This window comes from Bombyx mori, chromosome 4 (assembly GCF_030269925.1).
Source record: "Bombyx mori chromosome 4, ASM3026992v2".
Taxonomy (NCBI): Eukaryota; Metazoa; Arthropoda; class Insecta; order Lepidoptera; family Bombycidae; genus Bombyx; species Bombyx mori.
The window spans coordinates 4,583,950-4,594,926 of record NC_085110.1 but is presented as its reverse complement, the minus strand read 5'-3'; the positions used below and the strand labels follow the sequence as shown (position 1 = coordinate 4,594,926).

Below are 10,977 nucleotides of genomic sequence, written 5' to 3'. Positions count from 1 at the left end.
CTCCGTATCGTCTAATTACTCATAATTGGAGTTCCATTTCGTACTTCGTAATCCGATCTAAGCGAATTAATTGTTTTTCTATTAGATTTTAACAAAGGTTTCAATTTGATTTATTTATTTTTATTTATTTATAACTTCATATACTAGAAAGTATAAAGGCGGACTTAATGCCATAGGCATTCTCTAACAGTCTACCTTAGGGGAGTGCAGAGATGAACCTTGGTAGGTGTAGGGTGAAGGTGATATTAAACATATGTGTATATGTAACATACAAAATATTTATAGATACAAATACTCCTACTTAAATAAATATATATATATAAACAAATATTATCAATTAGATGATTATGCTAACTCTCTGAGAAACAGTTCTCGAACCTTCGTCTTAAACGCTTCACGTGTAGTGCAATTTATTCAGCAAGTTTATAAAAAAACGTACTTGAATTCTACTGAATCTGATTCCGAAAACAAAATTAAGAAAAAAACGCAACTTGTTTCTATATATATGTTTGCTCATGACGTGAAATGCCATACCAATTGAATTTGCTTACGATGCCGTGCTATCCGGGACACCCGTCATTCTAATGTAATCCATTCATCAGACCAATAACTACGCTTGAAGGCATACTTCAAATGGTTCTTTACATTTTAAGATGGATTAGATTTTTGCTTATTGTAGCCAAGCCGAATGCGTTACAAAAATTCTTAAGCCTATTTTGTACAGTTATTTATGTACAATTTCAATTTCTCTGCGTCGGTCCTAAACAACGGCGGATCCAGTGGGGGGTCATGGGGGTCATGACCCCCCCCCCTGAGCTAGTTCCACGACTTGAACTAACTTGGACTAATTGAAGAACATCATGATTTAATTATTATCTATTGTTATCAAAATTAAATTATAAGTTCTTAACATGCCCACGACTATGTGACCCCCTCCTGGCGCCAAAGCTGGATCCGCCCTTGGTCCTAAATGTCGTTTCTGCAAGACGACGATAATACAATGATCAACACGTATTCTTCCAGTTCAGGTCAGAAGTAACTATGCTCGCCTGACAGCCCCTGGTATGTCAGTCTCTGGTTTCTTTGACGTCATCAGAACACCATCATATCAACAGCCTCCAACTGTTCTCTACTTTTCCTTTTCTGCACATGCTCTAACATAATGTATCTGTCTTTGAATGATACTGTCGTGAGAAGAACACTGAATTGTCAAGTTTCATGATGGTTCTTATTGGTGGTAGGACCTCTTGTGAGTCCGCACGGGTAGGTACCACCACCCCGCCCATATCTGCCGTGAACAGTAATGCGTTTCGGTTTGAAGGGTGGGGCAACCGTTGTAACTATACTGAGGCCGTAGAACTTATATCTCAAGATGGATGGCGCATTTACGGTGTAGATGTCGATGGGCACCAGTAACCACTTAACACCAGGTGGTCTGTGAGCTCGTTCACCCATCTAAGCGATACATAAAAAAATGCAAAAATAATTAAAAATGTTTATTGAATTCAAAGATACATCATTGCGTACGAGCCGAATTAACAAAAAACTAATAAATTTAAACACATCAAAACATTACTACTGTACAAAATTAAGGTGATTGTAGCGTTATTTATTTTATGAAAAAAAACTCTTTTATTTCTCAATAAAGCATTTTAAAAGCAGAAAATATAATAAAAGGCAGCTTATGAAGTTTTTATTTTTTTTTATTGCTTAGCTGAGTGGACGAGCTCACAGCCCACCTGGTGTTAAGTGGTTACTGGAGCCCATAGACACCTACCACGTAAATGCGCCACCCACTTTGAGATGTAAGTTCTAAGGTCTCAGTATAGTTACAACGGCTACCTCACCCTTCGAACCGAAACGCATTACTGCTTCACGGCGGAAATAGGTGGGGTGGTGGTACCTACCCGTGCGGACTCCCAAGAGGTCCTACCACCAGCTTATAAATAGATGTGGTATTTTATTATTAATTCGGATTATTATTCTAACGCTCTATTGGAAAACTTACTATAACATTCATGCATTTAACAAAATAACAGTCCTCCCGAAAATAAGTTGCATTTTATTTAATTCCGAAAAATAAGTTAAGGTAGCCATAAAAGTTCTTCAAATATTGCTTGACTTATAACACGAAGCGATGAAGTAGTATACCAGAGGCACTCAACTCAATGAGTCAAATTAAGCGGAATAATAATGAAGTTGCTACCAAACATTTAGTGCGCTTCTAGACAGACGGCTTGAAGTATTTCTTTGAATAAGTGCAGTGTTTTTGTTATACGCCAGCACTCGGTAAAGTCCATACGTACTTTTAGAATTACAGAAACGCAGTTTGAAATTTTTGTATTTAAATTTTAATTAAAAATGGACCTATAACAACCTTTCTCATCGACTCATAATACCCAAATCACCACTATCAGCTTAAAAAGGGACAAAGAAAGCTATTCATCGGTCTCTTTCACTCCGTCCTCTTCCTCTACGTCTTTTGTAGGTTTGAAAATCGATGTTTTCCAAAAAACACATTTCTTGGGTTGTGTCTCTATAATTCTAAAGGTGTGACTTGTGCTGATTTAATAATATAACAAAAATCTGTTTACATTTTTAACATTTCTTTTAAAAAAACATAGAGGCTATGAGTCTTTTTTTATATTTTTTTATTGCTTAGATGGGTGGACGAGCTCACAGCCCACCTGGTGTTAAGTGGTTACTGGAGCCCATATACTGTAGAATATACATACTTAGAACATACTTAGAATGTAAATGCGCCACCCACCTTGAGATATAAGTTCTAAGGTCTCAAGTATAGTTACCTCGGCTGCCCCACCCTTCAAACCGAAACGCATTACTGCTTCACCTCAGAAATAAGCAGGGCGGTGGTACCTACCCATGCGAACTCAAAAGAGGTCCTACCACCAGTAATAGTAATAAGTCTCTTGTCGATCCTTCTCAGTATTGAAACTGCATGAATTAAAAGCCCCTATAAATAGCTTAATTGAATAAAATACTTTTGATTCATTTGATTAATTGATTTTCGTATTGAGTCGTTTGAGGATTAGGATCGATATCCCTCTTTCATATCTATACACGGCGATTCGGTCATGTGTTACTTAAATGATGCAACCGCTATAATTATTTATTTGATACTTAAGCATCATGTATCAAGGTGGGTGGAGACACTCATTTTTTTTTGTTTTTTTTTTATAGCTTAGATGGGTGGACGAGCTCAGGGCCCACCTGGTGTTAAGTGGTTACTGGAGCCCATGGACTTCTACAACGTAAATGCGCCACCCACCTTGCGATATAAGTTGTAAGGTCTCAAGTATAGTTATGTCTATCAGCTCTGGTAAGTACTTCACATCAGGCGGGCCGTAAGCATGTTCACCCATCTATAAATAAATAAATACTTAGCGCTCACTAATTGATTTAACGTCAATTTTGAAGATAGTATATTTACGGCACCCATTACGTAGCGGAAAATAGTTTGTTGTTGACAAGCGGGGAATATCAGCTTAGTGTTGGCTAATGTTTATTCCCATAGACACGGCCCACTGAGTTTCTCGCCGGATCTTCTCAGAGGGTCACGATTCCTATCCAGTAGTAGATTACGCGAAGCACTGCTCTTGCTAGGGCTAGTGTTAGCAAATTCTCTCAGGTTGAGCCCGTGAGCTTACCTGCCCGTCCGGGCGTAACTGTAATATCCCCCTAGGATACCAGTAAATGGGTAGGAAAACAATGTTTATTTGAAGCACACGTAAGTACTCAATAAAATATATATTTTATTGAAATTACAAATTTAATTTAGGATTACAGAAATAATTAAACAAACATTGAAATTCATTAAGTTTTATTTCACTTACAACATGTTAGTTTTATAATTACATTAATAATAGCACTACAATAAATAGGACAAAAATATATCACGACTTGGGAAACGTTGAGTTACATTTTGACAATGATATTAAATAATTAAATAAATAAAAAATAATTTGATATAAAATAATTTTAATTGTTTTTTGTACGTACGCAACGTATACCACGATTTTCGTTTTTAATTAATGGAAATGTGATGTGATATCATGTGAATATTTCCATTTAGTAGCTTTCCTTCTCCTAAATAGACGTGTCTGCAGACGGTGAACACAGAGCTCGTTTTTGCATTCACACTAATGCGACCCTAGTGTATATTTTTAGACTATAGCGTTACTGTGTCCCTTAGCGCCCGTGAGAGCATCCACAGTGCGTTTCCAGAGGTCTTTTTTGCCACGTACCATCCGGCTATGGAATGAGCTCCCCTCCACGGTGTTTCCCGAGCGCTATGACATGTCCTTCTTCAAACGAGGCTTGTGGAGAGTATTAAGCGGTAGGCAGCGGCTTGGCTCTGCCCCTGGCATTGCTGAAGTCCATGGGCGACGGTAACCACTCACCATCAGGTGGGCCGTATACCCGTCTGCCTACAAGGGCAATAAAAAAAAAAGAGCACGTTTCATGTTACGTATACAAAATTACTTCAGAAAAGCAAAAATCGGTACTTACGCTGCCTTGAACTGGCGACATCTTACTCGAAAGCCACGGAAGAGGCAGCACTGTGCTTAGTGCGAGTTTTTTAATTTCTCAATTTCGTACGTTTGCCGCGAAGGGTGCTGTTCCAACTCCATACAAATTTGAATTGTTGAATAAATAAATAAATAAATATTTCCTAACAATCACGCCACATTAACTGGTCCCGTACTAAGTTCGTAAAGAACTTGTATTACAGGTACCAGATAACGGAAATAAATGTAAGATTTTTATTATACACATACATATATTTAATGAACATCCATAGCCCTGGAAAAGACATTTATCATACAAATATCTTCCCTTGGCGGGATTCGAACCCGCGACCCCCTTGTGTAGTGACCATGTCACGTACCACTACACCAGACGGCCGTTAAGTGTGAGTCGAGTTGAGCTTTCACGCGATCGATAAGTTAAAAAACTCGCACTGAGCACCCAGGTAACGTGCGGCTGTACACTAATTTTTTAATAGTAATTAATACTGATCTTTGTAAGGGGATAAATATTCTTAATTAATTTAATGATTCGATAAGTTTCTATAAGCAATGTGCGTCAACTCCCTGTGTGTTTGTTGAGCGCTATGACATATCATTCAAACGAGGTCAGAAGAACCCTGAGCTACGATCAATATTGCCAATCAATTTACCTGAGCCAAAGCGACTAGTCACGCTCAGACGGGCAGTTAGTTTAAGGTAGGCAAACATTCACAAAATGATGGAATGTTTTCAACGAGGGATGTAATTAAGATAGAGCTTAGGAATCATATGGGGATGCCCATAAACCCTACCGAAAATAGGTGAGTCATGTAATATCGTTAAGAAAATACATCGTAACTACAAAAAAAAAAAAAAATGATTAATGCGCTTAATAAATATTGATAGGTATTGAAACAGTTTAAATTTGCGATTGGTAATGTGATTTTTAAGTTCGTTAACTTGGTATCTATCTTATAAATAAATTTACCATCGATTATACTATCATCGTTGTGATGATCATATTTATAGAGTATGAGAGAATCGTAATTAAGTGATGAAATCTCCTATGATCTAAGTAAAACTAGCTCTGGAATGTTTAATATTAAAGCTCAAATTTAAGTCTCAATAATAGAGTTATATAGACAATGAGACAATAAATAAATACATTAAATAGACAATAAAATCGGTAATATTTTTCGCAAAAATTACTTGTAAACCGGTTTCGTGTATTATTGTTTTTCTTTTACTTTCCTTCTCGACAGCTGCGCTAATTTACCTTAATATAGGTACACAGATGAGGGCCAAATAATATTTTAAGTGTTCTAAATTAATTATCCAATGCCGAGAATTATATTTACGGTATTCAAATACATTTGCCATAATTGTGAATACGACGTCAATTTAAAAGACATATCGCTATTATGACATTCTAAAACAATGAACAAAACAATATGTATGGCTATTCTATTTGTATACAAATGAATAAAAACACGATGCTTACACACTTGAACTACGTAGTTTTGTCTTTTGACCGTCAATGATTGAACAAAGGTTGATACACCCAAATTTTTATAGATTCATTAACAGGACTTTTACAGCACCTTTTTGAGTTGTTCAATTTCCTAAATAGCACAGATAATCTTATAAAATTAATATCCCGTTCTCAAATTCTTAAAAGATAAGATAATAATACCAAGCCTAATGAAACGAAAAATATTTTGTAAGCGTCTTGTGAGTTCTCTTTTCCTGAACTAGCAATGTTATGGTAATTTCGATTTTTAAATAGCGTTCATTTTTAAATTAAACACAATTAATTGTCGAACGTATTTTTTGGTATTTTAGGAATTAATAACACAAACACATCCCTTCATTTACGGAAAGCATTCCCTTATGATCTACAGTCTTAAATGTTTAGCGGTGGTTCGGCTGTGAGTGGAGGGATTTTGTTCCTCGGCCCATTAAGATGTTTAAAATACCCTTTCAGATTATTGTAATTAGATCTAAAATAATGAATGCAATTAATGATTTGTCTTTACTATAACGTTGTCTTTTCTTTATTAGCTGACGGCTGGCGAAATGCAGTGGCAACACGAAGACTTCCAAATATTAGAACTTCCATCGGTCTTTTTTTTATTGCCCTTGTAGGCAGACGAGCATACGGCCGACCTAATGGTGAGTGGTTACCATCCCCCATGGACTTCAGCAATGCCGCTGCCTACCGCGATACACCTACCGGTCTATAAATACAGATCCAAAATTGTGACGTACATATTTATTTACAAACAGCGATCCATCTATCGTCTCTGCACCGTTGACAGTCGACAGTGCAGCACCAGTGAAAGGTACAGTTGCAGGGCTTAATGCTGGATTTCCTGACGAGAGAGTGACCCCGACCGCAGCACAGGAGCTCGCAAGCGCCAGACCTCGAGGGTCGTCCCACACGACACACTCTCCCACTTGTGCCGGCCGAGTCCGTCCTGGGGTCCACTTCACAGAAATTAGGTGACCTGCGGATCAGATCGCGTCATTATTTTTTTTCCTTCCCTACCTATTCGCTGGTAGCGTAAGGGGCTATTCCAGTTACGTGCGGACGTGTAGGTGAGCTCACGGGCTCAACCTGAGAGGGTATGCCGTAGTGCCCCTTGGGGTTAGGTTTATGTTGAGATATACCTATTCTCCACGCTAAATGTGCTATTAAGCTGCGCCGAGCGACAGGGGGTATTAAGTTTGGACTATAGCATGCCCCGCCCACAGTACCCTATACCTAGAAGTCCAAGAGTTACCTACAATTGAAAAAAAATTACGTAATATACACACCGTTCAAAAAACAACAGACTTGTCTTTGGCGCCGGTCGTGGTTTGCTCTTCCTCCTACCCCTCGGTCTACCCTTCAATACTGACATGCCGTTATTAATCTGTCCCTCTTGCGCTGCAACTAATGCCTGAAACGACGGATTTTGGTACTCAAATACAGTTGAATAGATAAGGGTGATTTTGGACTGGACTTGGACTCATGTGTTTACTGGAACTTATTGACATCGCAATGTGAATTTTTCAATCGCCCTAGTAGGTAGGCAACCATATGGGTCACCCAATACTTAGTAGTTCCCGTAGCTTATGGACATCAGTAAGAGCAGGGTCACAGACGCTGCCTACTGGAAATATTGCCACCCATTTTGAGGAGGAATTTCAAATTGTCTTATGCAACGGTTTTTCCACCCAATATTGAAAATTTCGTAGCAGAAATAGACGGGATAGTTGTATTATGTTATAATAAAATTAATTTAAGTGAGAAACCACGATAAGGTGATAATAACCTTACAGTTACAACAAGTAATTTTTTTTATTAATCTTAATAGCTTATTAACAATTTCGCATGTGTGGAAGTGTACAAATATGGGAAATGGATGAAAATTGCTTGTTAAATAAAAACTTTGTAGAATATTTATTGAGAACTCAATGGTCGTTGTACTGAGAGGCTATTTAAATCCATCTCATATGCTAATGCCATTGCGATTTAATTCCTATTAATTTCATTCCATAATCGTTTTCATTTCAATCACTTTTGATTATTATTCTAATAAATAGATATATTCTATTTCATTTTCTGTCTCGTTCTTCTTCGTTCCTGGTCATTGAACAAACTAGACGTGTTTTGTGGTGCTCCGTTTGTAATTTAAATTGTGAAGTTATTAAAATAAACTAAGTGTCCAGAACCAGTGCATTCTCAATAACAATATTCCCAGTGAATTAAATAAGTAGATTCAATATTAATCAACTTTTATTTCAATTTTATTATAAACCGTGGATTTGAATTTTGTTACATTTATTTTTGTATGCTGGCTGTATGGGCCAAGTTCCTTGTGGCTGTCCAAATAAGGCTGCTTTTTTTTTCATTTAGGTAGAAACAAAAAAACAAAAAAAACAAACAAAATAAAGTTCTAATTTACTAATTTTAAAGTAGAAAATACAGCTATACCTTCCGATACTGTCTTTTGATAGTTGAAGCGACCACTCTGAAATCAGGCGTGGTCCTCCAACATGTCCGCAGTTGACAGCTTCCGGACAAACCATGACATTTGCACCGCACCTCCATATGAGACGATAGTATCTAGAATATTCGTAAAATAAATGTATCAACGATATTAATACGTGAAGCAAAAACTTTGTACCCCTTTTTACGGAAATTGCGCGTTAATATTAATTTAAATTATGCATGAAAAATACATAAAATCAATAATAAAAATATGTATTTGACACACATATATTAAATATTGTTTGTCTTTATTAATATGTATCTAAATTGTAGTCCTGGCGAAATCTGTGATCATAGAAGTATAATAAGTCTTTGACAATAGAATCTTAATAGTGTACAACCTTTAATTTCATTTAATTATAGTCGAATTTCGACTACCGCGGTACCACTAGTAGGTATATATATTATAACCAAAGTTTACGTAAGGTTTTTCGTTAAAGTGATAACGGGTTGATAACTCTAACCACACAACTCATCTAAAGATATACTATTAGAGTATGTAGCATCTACCTACACAAAGTCAAAGCTTTATTTAGATCGGAGCTACGGCTATACTACGAGATTGATTATTTATCAGTAGTCAATTATACAAAAAATCACCATATACGATAAGGGTTGAATTTATTATTCGAGGTAAGGCAAAAGGCATTGCGAACACTTTTGAAGAAAACTTTCGAATGGTTTCCTTTAAGGATATTCGTTGCGCACATCGAGATTCTCAATTTTCTTGACATCTGGCAATCACGAACGTGGCGGTCCACAAATTGAATAAGCGGCCACAAAAATAAGCGATGCGATCTGCGCGCGAGCTCAACGCGTCCGACAGACATGCCACGGTTCCGCGTCGAACGAAATCATAAAACCGAATTGAAGACGAGACGAGACGAGAGAGCATACGTGACCGCATCTTTGGCACAATTGCGTCCGCGCCACCCACATAAACCGCGGCTAGCTCGTAACATTTACATAATTAAGCGCCCGTGTGCAATCACGCTGACGTCTTAATTTCGCGAACGCCGCCGGCCGTAACATTTCCCAAATTGAGCCGGGGCAAGAATTCATATATAAATCGGGCCCGGGCCCGCCCCGGTTCCCGGATAGACCTTAATAACGTGGTATTACGGGCGTCCGCGATAGAATTCGCCACCCAAGACGTTTGTAATACGTCGTAATGAAGCCGGAATATTAAAAATGGCCCCGAACCGCTTATTATGTTCTCACCTCGGCGGGCGGCTCGTGAAATACGGCGGGTTAATATGAACCCCGGAGCGCTCGGTCCGAACACGACATCACTCTCGATGGCCCGTAATGGTGGCACTATCCGACGTGCGTAGCTTTTATTGGTTTTCAATTTTCTATTTTAACGAAATAACACGTTGAACTGCACACGAATTAGACTTAGGTTGTTTAAAGAACATAGTACGAATCGTCATGAAGTAGCTATAATGTGTACATTACGATATTTTTTTCTTTATTCTCATGGTAATTAGGAAAACTCATGTTTTTATTTTTAGATCTAAGAACAACATAAAAATCGTTAAAATACATTAATAGCTAACTAGATAAAATCTAGAATAGAAATCATCGAAGAGCTTTGACAGGTGGTAGGACCTCTTGTGAGTTCGCACGGATAGGTACCACCACTCTGCCTATTTCTATGGTGAAGCAGTAATGCGTTTCGGTCTGAAGGGTAGGGCAGCCGTTGTAACTATACTGAGACCTTAGAACTTATCTCAAGGTGGGTCGCGCATTTACGTTGTAGATGTCTATGGGCTCCAATAACAGCTTAACGCCAGGTTGGCTGTGGGCTCGTTCACCCATCTCAGCAATAAAAAAAAAACTTACCTATTCCCGGTTATTATTATTGAATCCAGTATTCACCACACTAGTCCGTATTATATTAATATCGATTTATGTGGTGTACAAACGATGAATTGTAGAGAAACTGCGGCAAAACGAGCGATTAGTGTTGTGATACATGAGTCACGACGTAATATCTAGCGCGATTAGCGTTCGCCTTATGATAATAGCTACCAAAATGAGCGGAGCTAATCTGAACGACAAATTGACTATTGGTTAAGCCGCACACGACGTGTGACCGTGACCTGGTCGCAACTTGTCTTTACTAGTGATGTTAAATACGCTGATCAAACTTTAGTATCATTTAATCGATATAAAGTATATTATATGTTTAGAACGTTAAGTAACGTGATACGCAATAAATACATTACGAATTTATTTCAATAAATTTATTTGTTTACTTGAATATAAGTTTCAGTTAAATAATTAGTGAGAAAACGAAAATATACATGATACTCATATGAAAGACCTTATATTACCTATATAATTATTTTGATTCTCTAAAAGTGCGCCTCGAAAGCAAGCGTCTTGTAAAAAAATATTTCAGCTGAA

The 10,977-nt window shown here is 37.6% G+C and overlaps 1 protein-coding gene across 1 annotated transcript in view; it reads right to left on the bottom strand.

Annotated features, from left to right (window-relative positions):
• Positions 1-3,825: 3,825 nt before the first annotated feature.
• The window catches only part of LOC101741036 (protein Wnt-10b), a 42,467-nt gene continuing 35,315 nt past the window's right edge, over positions 3,826-10,977 (bottom strand). The window contains exons 4-6 of the mRNA XM_038010689.2: positions 8,509-8,640; positions 7,347-7,471; positions 3,826-7,036 (exon numbers count right to left, since the gene is read on the bottom strand). Of these exons, the coding sequence (XP_037866617.1) occupies positions 6,802-7,036; positions 7,347-7,471; positions 8,509-8,640 (492 nt within the window). The 3' untranslated portion in view covers positions 3,826-6,801. The remainder of the gene's footprint in view (positions 7,037-7,346; positions 7,472-8,508; positions 8,641-10,977) is intronic.